Here is a 13,808-nt window from a genome sequence, read left to right on the forward strand (position 1 = left end):
GGCTCTGGCACCGTTGGCGGCTCCGGCTCTGCTTCTGCCTCTGGCTCTGTCTCCGGCCACGGCTCTGGCTCTGGCTCTGGCTCCATTGGTGGTTCGGGCTCTGGCACCGTCGGCGGCTCTGGCTCTGCTTCTGCTTCTGGCTCCGTCTCTGGCCACGGTTCCGGCTCTGGTTCCATCGGCGGCTCTGGCTCTGGCACCGTTGGCGGCTCCGGCTCTGCTTCTGCCTCTGGCTCTGTCTCCGGCCACGGCTCTGGCTCTGGCTCTGGCTCCATTGGTGGTTCGGGCTCTGGCACCGTCGGTGGCTCTGGCTCTGCTTCTGCTTCTGGCTCCGTCTCTGGCCACGGTTCCGGCTCTGGTTCCATCGGCGGCTCTGGATCTGGCACCGTTGGCGGCTCCGGCTCTGCTTCTGCCTCTGGCTCTGTCTCCGGCCACGGCTCTGGCTCTGGCTCTGGCTCCATTGGTGGTTCGGGCTCTGGCACCGTCGGTGGCTCTGGCTCTGCTTCCGCCTCCGGCTCTGTCTCCGGCCACGGCTCTGGCTCTGGTTCTATCGGCGGCTCCGGCTCTGGCACCGTCGGCGGCTCTGGCTCTGCTTCTGCTTCTGGCTCCGTCTCTGGTCACGGCTCTGGCTCTGGCTCTGGCTCTGGCTCTGGTTCCATCGGCGGCTCTGGATCTGGCACCGTTGGCGGCTCCGGCTCTGCTTCTGCCTCTGGCTCTGTCTCCGGCCACGGCTCTGGCTCTGGCTCTGGCACCGTCGGTGGCTCTGGCTCTGCTTCTGCCTCTGGCTCCGTCTCTGGTCACGGCTCTGGCTCTGGCTCTGGCTCTGGCTCTGGCTCTGGCTCTGGCTCTGGCACTGTTGGCGGCTCCGGCTCTGCTTCTGCCTCTGGCTCTGTCTCCGGCCACGGCTCTGGCTCTGGCTCTGGTTCCATCGGCGGCTCCGGCTCTGGGACCGTTGGCGGCTCTGGCTCTGCTTCCGCTTCTGGCTCCGTCTCTGGCCACGGCTCCGGCTCCGGCTCTGGCTCTGGCTCTGGCTCTATTGGCGGCTCCGGTTCTGGTTCTGGTTCTGGCTCCGGCTCCGGCATCAGCGGCGGCTCTTCTCCTTCCGGCACTGGCCCCAGCGGTGTCAGCCCTACCGACATCACCGGCTCTGGCTCTCCTAAGGGTCCCACCCCCTCTAGCACCCCTGTCACTCCTGGTGGCTCCTCTCCTACCGGCGGTGTGATTGGCGGCGGCTCTGGCCATGGCTCCGGCTCCGGCTCTGGTTCTGGTTCTGTTGGTGGCTCTGGCTCTGGCTCTGGCTCTGGCTCTGGTTCTGGCTCTATCGGCGGATCCGGCTCCGGTACTGGTGCTGGTGCTGCGACCACCCCTTGTGAGACTCTTACCGGTGAGACTGTTGTCCCTGTTGCTACCCACACCCAGGGCGGTTCTTCTCCCAGCGCTCCTGCCGGTAACAACGGCGGCTCTCCTAGCGGTGCTTCTCCTACCGGTGGTGTTCCTAGCGGCAGCTCCAGCGGTTCTTCCGGCAGCTCCAGCGGTTCTTCCAGCGGCTCCGGCTCTAGTGGTTCTTCTGGCAGCTCTAACGGCTCCGGCTCCGGCTCCAGCGGCAGCTCCAGCGGTTCTTCCGGCAGCTCCAGCGGTTCTTCCAGCGGCTCCGGCTCCAGCGGCAGCTCCAGCGGTTCTTCTGGCAGCTCCAACGGCTCCGGCTCCAGCGGCAGCTCTAGCGGCTCTTCTGGCTCTTCTCCCAACGGCGGCTCCAACGGTGCTTCTCCTAGCGGTGCCAGTGCTGAGTCTGCCACTACTCCTTGTGACACCATTGTCAGCGAGACTGTTATCCCTGTTGCTACCAACACTGCGGGTGGCTCTGTTCCCACCGCTCCTGCTCAGACTGGTGCTGTGCCCACTGGCACCGTCCCCGCTGGCGGTGCTGCTCCTTCCGGTGCCGCTCCCTCGAGTGGTGCTCCCTCGGGTGGTGCTGCCGGCGGTGCTGGTGGTGATGCCTCCGCCACTCCCTGCGAAACCTCCGTTAGCGAGACCGTCGTTCCTGTCGGTACCCAGACTGTGGGTGGCTCTGGCGCCGCTCCTTCTGGTGGCGCCGCTGGTGGTGAGGCTCCCTCTGGTGTTGCCAGCGTTCCTGCTGTCCCTACTTCCAGCACTGTCCCTGAGGGCGCCAGCGCTGACTCCACCACCACTCCTTGCGACACCCTCGTTACTGAGACTGTCATCCCTGTTGCTACTCAGACTGAGGGCTCTCCTGCCCCCAGCGGCACCGCCGCTGAGGGAGGCTCCGCCCCCCAGATCACCACCGCCCCTGTCGCAGGCTCGGGCTCCGGCTCGGGCTCTGACGTGGTCACTGTCACTGTCACCACCACTGTGAGCGTCGCTGCTTGCGAGTAAGCAAGCCACCCACCAACATCCCCGACATGAGACGATAGCAACGGCATGCATGGCGAAGAAAGCTCCTGTATATACCTAATTCATTTCTAATTCTAATTCTTCTGAAGATTGTCTTAACTGTCTGCTTCCTATCTTTGTACAAAGCTGCAAGAGGTCAGAGGAACGATGTATTTGCTTTATTGTTGATATGTTCATTGCTGCAAATCCCCTTCAATGGAGTACATTCGTTTCCCGCGAGACTACCAAAAACATGTACTATCTGCCGACTGTGTATTATAGCTAAGGCTTTGAATAATCGAGGAAGATTCGATTTCACTTGTTCTACTTTGGAGTAGTAGCAGTAGTATTCAGACAAGATGCCCAACGACTGCCTGGTAGTTAATGCTATTTTCTTAGTAATTCCAACATATCAGCACTCGCTTACTACCTACCCATTTCCAACTGCCCAACAAGGCTCTCGATCATTACTTGCAAAGCCCAAACTATTTCCAGTAAGACGGATCAACGCTCAATGCTTCCGTCCTTCCAATTCGCTTCGAGGCTGTCCCTTTTCAGCCCCAGTGTTGACGTTGCCTGATCGACAGCAATCCCGCCCCGATCAGCGTCCACCAGCATTTTCTTGTTTGTGTTTGCTACTTGCCTTTCCCGCCTGTTGTCCCCAAGCCACCAAGCACCAAGCACCAAGCACCAAGCACCAAGCACCAAGCACCAAGCACCAAGCACCAAGCACCAAGGCACCCTCTGCCTTGCAATTCGACTAAGCGAATGCAAAGCGGGCCGATCCCAATTCCCCTCCCCTTTCTGGCTCTTTCTTTTCTTGTCCTCATCACATCACAGCCTCCTTCTCTTTGCCCGAGGCTATACTCCACAGTGCTGCTGGTAATAGAATCAAGCCATACCTCTAGGAGGCACAGGACGAAGCCGGAAGGAGCAGGAGCGGCAGTAGTAGCAGCAGCAGCGGAAGCTCGTCTGAGTGTACTGGACAATACTCAGTAACTGCTGGGATCAATCGCACCATCATTATACTATGTAGTACACTACATCTCTGTCCATGGCAGACGGTACCCATTACCTTACCTTATCGAGTAATCACCACGAGAACGAGTCTGGATTTCTACCTTTTCTTCTTTCTTTTTTTCCCCTTTTTTTCCCTTTTTTTGTGATGAGAAAAAAAATTCAACGGGGAAAAAAAACAACAAGAAGAAAAGAAACCTACAGGTACAGGTACAGGGGCAGGGACAGGGTTAGAGAATCCCTGTCAGCAAACCGGTCGACCACTCAGTTGAATGTACTACGTACGGAGTAGGTGCTTTTCCCAGTCTGTATAATAAGAAGAGGGAGGTTCCGGTTACGTACTGAGCTACAGTACAGACTCATACTAACTACAGAGTACTATGAAGTAAGACATGCATGCATGCATGGCCTCCCTCGCACTAGACCAGGAAATAGGATGCCCTAGACTACCTAGTAGGGATATGGCACCAACTTACCACAATCTACGCATGCAGCTTCAAATTGGACGGGGCACGGGGGCTGGATGGAAACTGTTAATAACTCAATGTCACTAAGGTTATTAGTGTTGATTGTGTTGATAGTTCTAGGTACATACACAGTACAGCATTTCTGAAATCAGTAGTTGTGTAGAAGCTAAGTTAGTTATCTTGTGCATGCTTGTACTGTACCCGTCCCATCCCATCCCATCCCATAGAAGGACTAATCAGGACAAAAGAGCAGGGATACTTCCTACCTACTTGTTACGAAGAAGAAGAAGTACTGGGTATCCACATAGTGATCACAAGGAGAAGTCAAGACAAAAATTTAATGCAAACGTGCAGTGAGGGAGTGAGTAGGTGGGTGGGTGGATGTTTGTTTACCCTCGAAATTCCCTTCCCTTCCCTTCCCACCCGGCCGCTGCCTGCTGCTGCTGCTGCTGCTGCTGCTGCATCCACCCATTGATTTCTTTGCTCTAGCAGACTAGACACGACAACGAAACCGGGTAAGTCCAAGTTATCGACTATTGCCTATAGTCCACCGGCACCCCTTCTAGAATCTAGACCCCAATTCCTCCAAAGTTCAACCCCTTCGGATCCGACAGGAAGTCGACAAAATACTACTTAAAGTCCGTGCTCATTATTGAGCATAACGGCGCGCGTGCGGAGTAGCCTACTAGCCTAGCCTACTAGCCTAGCCTACTAGTCTAGCCAGAAAGAAAAAGGGGCACCGCGGATAAGTCGTACCGACTGCGTGGTAGCATCCCCCTTTTTTGGGGGGAGGAGAAGGGGGTCAATTCGGTCTGAGCTTGCAGACAATTGAGAGCACGGATACATTGCTGCTCTCCCAAAACAGTTTATGGAAATATGGAGGCAGTTCCCCTCTCCTGACCTCGTGGTCGGTGGGCGGCGGTAGATCTCAAAAACGGGCAGCATGTCTTAAGGCTGGCCCCGAACTCTAAGATATTAAACTATTCATCGGTGGGGTGGAACTTAAAGACAGACTATTGAGCTGGGAAACGTGGTTCTGGAATTGCATTAAAGGTCCGACAGCTACAATAAGCCGTATGATTTTCTTTTCTTTTCTTTTGGCACTATAACCGACTATTTGGCCGGCTAGAGAAAGAGAAGCATCTACTCGGGGTTATTGCCAGAAAAAACAAATAGTCGGGACGAAGAAGTAAGTGCAACGGTCACAGCTAATGGTTCTCTTTTTGACATTCTCTCTCGCATTAAGTCTACCGAAATTTCGTAATGTCCATTCATTCTCATGTGCGGGCTGCCGTGCTGCTATGCTATGCCATGCCCTGCCTCCGCGGGATGTTTCTCTGTGACCTCTCTTTATTCGGATGGTTTCGAATGGCTGAGACTACCTACCTTGTCGCTCGAGGCGGTACGGCGCTTGGCGACTAGCTGTTCGCGAAGGATCCTCTCGCGTAATTCCGAGTTGGATATGCGGGCGTGGGTAGATCTGGAGGGAGCAGGCTAGACAGATACAATCATCATGTTAGCTTCGTTCCACGGTGACCAACAGAATCAAGAGGGGTGTTTAGAGTATTGAACGGACATCATGAAATAAGGCCATATGGATAGCTTTTTGGTGGTGGTAGTTTTTTCTCCTCGAAAAAATTTATTCACCCACCTCGTCGGCTTCCTTCATCTCCTGATCGCTGCTGCCGCTCGGTCTCTCGGCTGGCGGTTCAGGTCGGCTTGTCGCTTCATTATTATCAGCCATCCTCTGTCGTTTGTCACCAGGAGCGGACACGGAAGACGTATTGCGCCGTTTCCGGCCTGCGGGGGCATATCTCTCGATGGAACGACGTCTCTTGCGATCCCTTGCGTGGCCTCCTCGACTATGGCTCCGGCTGCGACTGCGCGAGTCCTGACTGGCGCTGCGGGACCGGCCTCGGCTGCGGCTGCGGCTGCGATCACGGTTGTACCCCCGCGAGGAGTGTCGGCGTCTGCGGTGGTCATCGCGACTTCTACTGCGGCTCAAGCGGCGGTCATCACGGGGTTTGCGGGCCTTGGCAATATCAGCGGTAAGTTCTCTCTTATCAACTCGTGAAGAATAAGGCGAAGATCTCCGTCGTCGGGCGCCACTGGCATCCGACCCGGGCGACCTGGAACGCGAGCGGGACCCCGACGAGTCCCGTCGTCTGCCTTTGTCTCTCACGCCGCGCGAGCGCGAGCGCGAGCGTGAGCGCGAGCGCGATACGCGGCGGGAAGAGACGGATCTCCGTCTTCTGCGGTCGCGGTCTCTTCTGGGAGTACGTGAGCGGGAGGATGAATGACTGCGGGAATGGGATCTAGCGCGATCACCGTAATCAGGGCTGCGTCTCCGGGGCCGTCGGCTGCGGTCTCCGCGGTCCGGCGAGACGGATTTGCTGATGGACCGACGTCGCCTGTTCCGGTCCCTACTCGAGTACCGCTGCTGGCGGCGCGGCGGTGGTGGTGACCGCGACGACGAGATGGATCGAGAACGTGAGCGGCTGGGGGAGTAGGAAGGCCGACGGCTTCTGCGAGATCCGGAGGGAACGTACGAGTCAAACTCCCGCCGTCCAGGTGGCTCGCGGAAACGCTCCCTGCTATGACGCCGGGGAGGAGACCGCGGCCGTCTGTCGAAGTCCCGACCGCCACGGCCACCACCTCGTCTTGCGCCCCCTGGCCCCCCTCCTCCTCGCCCACGCTCAGAGCGCTCTCTGCGTCTGATGTCCTCCAGTTCTCTCTCCCTCGTACGTTCTTGCTCCTTCTGTTTGCGGGCTTCTTCGGCGGCCTTCTCGGCTTCAATCTAAAAGGCCGAAGAGGTGAGTTGGCAGTCACATCAGGCACCTTTCGAGTTATCGCACCTTCTCTTGTATAAGTTCCAGCTTCTTGGCCTCCAATAGCTCCTTGGGAACACCCTGGGGATTTTCCTGAGCGCTCAGACATAGCGACCAAAGCTCCTTGCAAAACTTGGCGGTATCCTTGTCCAAGAAGCCCGTAAGCTGAATCTGAAGGGATTTCACATCGGGCTAGAGGAATTAAGACCAGGCTCATATTAGCGACAGATGCTCCGAAGAAAGGCCCATTGCGTTCGCCGCAGAGCGGAGCGTAGTAGAACAAGGACCGACATACAAACCGGGAACCTTCCAACAAGTTGAAACAGAGCTCGATAACAACATCATCTTCGTTGCCCAAGATTTCGGAAATCTTGCCGGCAATCCACCTACCAGTACAAAAGAAAATAGTCAGTAACCATTACTGTCCCTTCGGTAAAGGTGCTCTCTGTCCGATAAGGATCATCCGGGGAGGGAAGGGCGGGTTCACGTACTTCTTCATGACTTCGATATTCACTTTCTTCATGTCCACCTTGCGGCTGAATTCCGGCGGAAATTTGGTCTGCCTCAGCAGCTTGGCGTCCACGCTTGTCGCCATCTTTTCGCGAACGATGTGGCCTTGATAAGCGATGAAGAGAGGGGAATCTAGCAATCTTGGAAAGGGCTGAGACATATGGAACGGAGGTGCGAAACGGTCGTGAGTGACGATCGAGATTGCGGGGTTGGTCTGTGTGGCTGACTGTATTCCGGAGCCTTGTCGGACCGGCTTTTAGTACTTTGCCTATAGCTTCAATCTTGCCTCTTTGGGTAGTGACTAGCCATTCCACAAATTTGTGTTGGATGAGGTATTCAAACCTAGCTTGCTGTCTATCAAAACGATTCCTCTTTCAGTAACATGGGCAGTGCACTTGAGAGATAGGGGTATACTGTGGCATAGTTCTGATTGATACCTCCCCCAGAGTTCTCTATATCTAGTATATCAGGAGTTTCTCGCAAATTTTGGAGGTTTTCCCTGCGGACTGGTATGCACTTCGGCTTTGGCGACAAGATGTCCGAGATCGGGGTGTATCAGGGTGGATACGGCTCTTTCGCCTATATGTATAAAGATGATAAAGCATGCGAAGTATGGTTCATAGGGGAATACTTGTTTATCAAAGGACGGAGTGCGTCAACCTGCGAAAGGCCGACAGTTGCGCACTGTAATATAAGATCTATTACTACTACTACTTCTCTTGTAAGAATGAGTCTACTTTGTCTTTGTTATACTTGATCTCCCACTAGCTGATTCTCTGAAAGTCAAATTATTTATTGATACTATCTTCACACCTCAACTAAATCAACCATCTGCCTCGCGCTAAACTCATCCCCCCCCCAGTCTCTTGCTTCATCGAGAAGACGGCTATTTATTACCGCCTGAAGAGGACCATATATATTCTGGAGATAGCGCGATACGACAAATACATCCGAATCGCCGCAAATAATTCGGCTCCTCTAAATCTGGCAGTACTTTTTAAAAAATCTTAAGGTTTTTAGGAAGCATTGGTTTCGACTTTACTTGGAACAACTTGCTGAGTAAATATGCTAATATGCTTAGTTATAGAGTATGTAGCTAAGTACAATCTAAATCTTCAGATGTTTTTTCAGCTGCAACTATGTCGGAGATTAAGTCCCACGATTTTTGAGATTTTTTTAAACTTATTAAACATATTGCAGCTCTTCTAAGATCTAGACTGCTCTGTTTTCTTCCAGCCACTAGAAGTATTACGACTAGTTAAGTCTAATGATTATTCAATGATTATTCAACAAGTCTAGTCTTTAGCAGCAATGCTAAGACTCTAAATGCATACCTCAGAACTTTATTTTAAATTATCAGAATATCTGCTCTTCAGAGTAATATAAAGAGCTACGCTTTCTTTTTTTTTTTTTTTAGTAATATTACTTTAATATTATAGCAAAAGGCTTAATTAATGTCTGTTTCTTTGTTCTTTACTATATTTTTATATTTCATTTAAGTGGTATATCAACTAACCTGCACCGGCGGTAGCGACAACGGAGGATGCAGCTTCTTCAGCCAGCAATTTCTGTCTTAAAGCTGATTACCGAAGCGTTAGCGATATTAATGAGAATAATATCAAATTGAAATGAATTTTAAGAAACTCCCTGCCGGATGGCTGACAAGTAGCACAAATTCCATTATAAATAACACCTTCCCAAACCCTCTCTTGCACCAAACATCTCTAAGTGTTCGTAGGAACATAGGCAGGGTAGCGATCGCCCGCCGTCGTAAATTTGGCCAAGGTGGCATCCAGCTCCGCCATCTCCTCGTCTGTGATGTCCACGAGCTTGCTGTTCTCCTCGACGCGCGCCGCCGTCGTCGCCCCGGGGATGGGGATGATCGTGGGCATGCCGGGCCGTCGCGACAGCGCCCGCGTCCAGTTTATGGCGAGCTGCGCCGGCGTGCAGCCCTTCTTCTGCGCCATCGCCTCCACCTGGTGCACCAGCTGCAGGTTGATCTCGAAGTTGCCCGGCTGGAAGCGCGGGTAGTGGCGCAGCATCGAGTCCTCGGGGAGGTCGTCAAACTTCTTGAACTGGCCCGTCAGCATGCCCCGGCCGATCGGCGAGTAGGCGACGATCGGGATGCCGTATTGCGCGCAGGCCGCGGCCACGCCGTTCTCCAGGGGTTCCGTTGAGAATCTGTTTCGTAGGCGATTAGAGAGAAGTGTATGAGTAACATGATGTAACAGAGAAGCACCTACAGCGAAAGCTCCACCTCCACCGCCTCCACCTTCCCATGTTTGACGGCCTCGTGAATCGTCTCGGCGCGGACCTCGGACAGCGAGATGCCGCCGAGTTTCCCGGTCTCGATGTATTCCTTGTTCATGACGCCGAAGGTGGTCTCGATGGGCACGGTCTGGTCGCGACGGGCGAACTCGAATAGGTCGATCGTCTTGCGGCCCTTGAGCTGGGCCGTGCAGTCGTCGAGGGTGCGACGAGTGCCCTCCGGGGTGCCGTCGGGTTTGAACTTCTTTAGGTCCATGCCACCCTTGATGCTGAGGACGACCTTGTCGGCGTCTTCGGGGTACTTCTCGAAGTACTGCTCCAAGAGGACCAGGCTGTTGTACTCGAGAGGCCCGTAGAACTCGCCACCATTCCAGAAGTTGCCTGCATCCTGAGGTTAAGTACATTGCCATGGAGGGTGAAGTTCGAGCCGGCTAGCGAGTGATAATGAGATATGGTATCACATACATCCATTCTTCAGGGCGGTGCGCATAGTCTCAAATGCTTGCTCCTGAGAGCATGGCTTGTCGCGCCAAGTCAAGCCCATGAGGCCGAAGCCGATTGGGCCTACTTCCTTGCCGTTGAGTTGGGGCATTTTGAAGATGTGTAAGGTGAGTATGAGGTGATGATTTAGAGTATCTCTGGTGATATTGAAGATTGATTGATGTTGATTGGGACCAACGTTGACGAGCAGATGAAGTATTTATACAGAATCGAGGTCTCCGTGGGTAGCTCCGTAGCTCCGTAGTATCCGAAAGAATGACGAAGTCAAGCTTTCTTGATCGTTAGTCCGGCATCTTATCGGCTTTGTTTATCTCCACGCCTTAAATCCGCCCCCGGGTTCGGTCACCGACTTGCGCGCATTGTGACAAACTTCGCTTCAACGGTCGTAGCGAGATTCTTCGGCACCAGTGGGTATTTCCAATTAGTTCTCTCGTATAGTGAATCACTGAATCCTGAATTCTTACATCTGGAAAGCTTCCTTTCTCTCTTGGCAAACGGGCTTGAGGTAACGGACATGATGATCTGTGTTGGTAACAGAGTAAGCTAAGCATGGTGACTACTAGTACGTATACCAGAGTACCCTATCTGTCGTCGACCCCGACCATCAATCGGCCTTCAAAGTAAGAACGAGCCCAAGTTCAGGCCGCCGGACTGGCTTTAACGACGGTCGAGGGAAGATGGGCGATTTGCCCTGGTTGAATGTTATGTGAAGCAGCATATCGTATCATTCGAATAATGATCAGTAATATCACATACAAACACTACTTAATGAACCATCTGATACTTCTATGGTGAATCCGACTGTGAACACCACATGCCGTCGCTGGTTAACCCAACAGAGCTTCCTCGATTTTGAGGTCAGGTGAACAATGGGCAAAGAACACTTTTGTCGTCAATGCGATGGGGTTGCGATGGCAGCGCGTAGATGATATCTACCCCCAATTCAGACCCAGGTTTCCACGGAACGTTATAAGATCATGGACGAGACAGGTGGTGAAACTGGCTAAAGAAGAACAGACCTATTCACGAAGTACGTGGTTTCCAACTCAGAGCACAAGGTTAGGACACAGGTTCCCGGCTCTGAGGTGTGGTTATTAACACGGTATGGATGGAGAAAGCCATCTGTGAATTTCGGGTCAAGATGGTCGCCTGGCGTGACGCGGGCATTAATTAAATGGAAGGATAATTCTGCGCTGTAAGGAAATAAATTAGATAACTATAACGACGACAGCGGCGGCGGTGAATGAAATGTGCCTGCAGAGACCCCTGATAGAACTCAAAGACCACGTTTGGACCGTTGGACTCACGACGGGACGTTTGGAAGACTGCATGACCACCGCAATGCGGTAGAAGTCAATGGTGTGAAAAGAGCTGGTCATGGGCTGGCATGATGATTCCAATGCCCAAGTATTCAGAGTAAACAGACCCTCTTACTACATAGTGATAGATCAAATACCTTCATTGAGATAAATAACAGGAAGCCCGATATACTAACGACACCTGGAAGATCGGTGACTCCGTTCTCAAAAACAAGGACCCTAGGTGATGAAGAAGGAAATAAAAGATAATGATATGATTAGTAGTTGCTGACATCATTTCATCCAAAAGTTCGTCAAAAGATTCTATCTATTTTGTTTTGTCCGTCCCGAAAAGGAAAAGGAAGAAGAAAGACAAATTGAAACCCCTATACCCCGTTACCGGCCCCGGAACCAACTCCGCTAAGAAGAGCACAAAGGAAGAAAAAAAAAAAGAGCAACGCTACAATTGCACAACATTGTTCATAATCTGGACCTCCTGGCCGGGCTTGAAGGCCGGAAGACCGATGAAGGGACAACCATCACACCGGAAGGCGTCGCCCAGGGCGCAATTCCCGCAGGAGCCGGGCTTGCCCTGCACGGTGAAGTCCAACTCGTTCAGATCGTCAGTCTGAAGCTTCATCACGTTCAAAGCCTTGTCGGCTTTCTCCCGCTGCGCTTGTTCTTCCGCCTCGAGGCGGGCGGCGAGGCCGCAGGTGCAGTCCTTGCAGGCGCGTCTTCTTCGGCCCTTTTTGGGTTGACACTCGGGGGCTGTAGAAATGGGAGTATTGGTTAGCGAGATGCTTTTGGCAATACGGACGGTGAAAGTGGGGAAGCACTCACGGGGAATGGGTCTCTTCAGATCATCTTCCGACAACAGTTCATCCTCGTCGATCAATTCGTCGTCATCTTCGTAGTCGGCGTCATCGTTGATGATGCCCATCGCCAGTGGCGGGGCAGACTGTACAGGAGCGGTGGCGGCGGGGGAAGGAGGCAGGGGGGCGGTCTGGGTATTTGTAGCGGCAGCATTGGGCGTCTTCTTGGCGGCGTCCTTCTTTCCGCTCCGACGAAGGGGGATGGCGAATACTTTGCCTTGGTCGGCCTTCTCGAACCCCTTGTCCTTCTTGACCAGCCCCGCCAACACCGCCTCCCGCTCCTCAGCCTCTCCGAAGACATTATCCTGAGTCTGAAATTTCGCCCCCGCCTTCATGGAGGGAACCAGCGCGCCGTAGACATTCCGGTTGAGAAGCTGCAGAGCCTCGGAGCGTCGCGTGCCATCGGTGTCGGTGAGGACGAGGACGAGGTCGTATGTGTTGGCGGGGAGGGAGGCAAAACCACCGGCTATGCGGTCGAGCATCTGGAGGTCGGTGGTGGCGCGGTCATAGGTGGTGAAGAGGTCGCGCAGCTTCTCTTCGTGGGTGGCGATGGAGGGCGGCGCGAGGAGGAGGATACGCTGCGAGGAGGAGGGGTTAATGGACTTGACCGAAGGTGGGGGAGCCAGGTCGAAGTCGGGAGTGGTGTCGATGGTCACGAACGAGGGAGCCATTGCGACTGGTCTTCCTGTATGCTCGCGTTCTGAATATGAAGGAGTGACTGTGGTGAAATGAGATTTGTGTCTGAAAATCTGTCTGAGTGGTGGTTGTGATGGCAGATTAAATGGACGTTCGTCTCTGCGTAATCGGCGCTGGAATTCGTTTTTTGGCTGACTCAAAAACCGTCATCTGACTGTGACGTGATTGGTCGGTGAAGGAAGTGGCAGAGATTGTCGTCGCGGGTTATCGGATTACTCAGCCGAGATGACAAATCGATACTTGGTTCCGAGGAGATTACTTAGAGGATTGGGCATGCCATTAATGATAAGTTACTAGCTTATAGAACAAGTGTCAATCCGAGAGGATTGATAGGTTAGTGTGTATCCTCAACTATCGAGAGGATTGCAGACTGGTTGGTTGTCTTTGGGTTGGTCGTACTCCGTCGTGCTGTTGCACTCCTACTCGCCATGCCTCTCTGCCCCGCAGTTCTGAGAACATCTTATCTTCTATCGATGGTTCTTCCAACCTCGAGGGGTTGTTCTTATATCATTTCTACCATTTACACTGATCTCTTAAATATAGCTCACATCTCAAACCCGGCATGATCATTGTCATGAAGGCACTTGAGCCGGGTTATCATCACTAATGCGAGATTCCCTATGGTCGGTCCTTCATCCTCGTGTTTCCCCGCTTGTTCTAATGATGTCACTGATAACCGAGCAACTAAATTGATTCACTTGGAGGTTGCTACTACTAATGTTATGGAAGATGCTTAAAGACTGATGTTGAAATACCTCAAGATCTAAGAAAAACGACAAGTTATGTCTTATGTTTTGCTATACTTTTTACAAGAAAGGACAGTACAGTACAATCATCTGAGGAAGCATTCCAGAGGGAGGCGCTCTCCGCAATCCAGACCCCGAAAGCGGCTACCAAAACCGATACAGTGTAGATGCCAAGCACTATCGGCCTGTTTCTGCCTTGCCTTGCAGACAAAGACTG

At 53.0% G+C, this 13,808-nt stretch overlaps 5 protein-coding genes across 5 annotated transcripts in view; 2 read left to right on the top strand and 3 right to left on the bottom strand.

The window, feature by feature from the left end:
• Window positions 1-1,366, top strand: part of ASPACDRAFT_1856929 (putative cell wall protein) — a 4,511-nt gene extending 3,145 nt beyond the window's left edge. Inside the window, exons 2-4 of the mRNA XM_020197510.1 lie at window positions 326-550; window positions 683-696; window positions 944-1,366. Of these exons, the coding sequence (XP_020055709.1) occupies window positions 326-550; window positions 683-696; window positions 944-1,219 (515 nt within the window). The 3' untranslated portion in view covers window positions 1,220-1,366. The remainder of the gene's footprint in view (window positions 1-325; window positions 551-682; window positions 697-943) is intronic.
• ASPACDRAFT_44033 (uncharacterized protein) lies at window positions 1,238-2,391 on the top strand (the record flags this gene model as incomplete). The annotated part of the gene is made up of 2 exons (XM_020201360.1): window positions 1,238-1,366; window positions 1,417-2,391. The coding sequence occupies 2 exons, from the start codon at window positions 1,238-1,240 to the stop codon at window positions 2,389-2,391; spliced, it is 1,104 nt and encodes a 367-aa protein (XP_020055710.1).
• Window positions 2,392-5,097: 2,706 nt separating this feature from the next.
• Window positions 5,098-7,224, bottom strand: ASPACDRAFT_79272 (PWI domain-containing protein; the record flags this gene model as incomplete). The annotated part of the gene is made up of 5 exons (XM_020205359.1): window positions 5,098-5,366; window positions 5,524-6,669; window positions 6,728-6,892; window positions 6,996-7,086; window positions 7,192-7,224. Coding segments are annotated over 5 exons (1,579 nt in total), but the record flags the coding sequence as incomplete, so codon positions are not given.
• Window positions 7,225-8,934: 1,710 nt separating this feature from the next.
• Window positions 8,935-10,070, bottom strand: ASPACDRAFT_29830 (aldo/keto reductase family protein; the record flags this gene model as incomplete). The annotated part of the gene is made up of 3 exons (XM_020199667.1): window positions 8,935-9,391; window positions 9,454-9,859; window positions 9,944-10,070. 3 exons carry the CDS (start codon window positions 10,068-10,070, stop codon window positions 8,935-8,937), a joined length of 990 nt encoding a protein of 329 aa, XP_020055712.1.
• A 1,460-nt stretch (window positions 10,071-11,530) lies between these two features.
• On the bottom strand, window positions 11,531-12,852 carry ASPACDRAFT_79274 (uncharacterized protein). The gene is made up of 2 exons (XM_020205360.1): window positions 12,118-12,852; window positions 11,531-12,045 (listed from the first exon to the last, which is right to left on the bottom strand). The coding sequence occupies exons 1-2, from the start codon at window positions 12,818-12,820 to the stop codon at window positions 11,738-11,740; spliced, it is 1,011 nt and encodes a 336-aa protein (XP_020055713.1). The 5' UTR covers window positions 12,821-12,852; the 3' UTR covers window positions 11,531-11,737.
• Window positions 12,853-13,808: the final 956 nt, after the last annotated feature.

This window comes from Aspergillus aculeatus, assembly GCF_001890905.1.
Source record: "Aspergillus aculeatus ATCC 16872 unplaced genomic scaffold ASPACscaffold_9, whole genome shotgun sequence".
Classification (NCBI taxonomy): domain Eukaryota; kingdom Fungi; phylum Ascomycota; class Eurotiomycetes; order Eurotiales; family Aspergillaceae; genus Aspergillus; species Aspergillus aculeatus.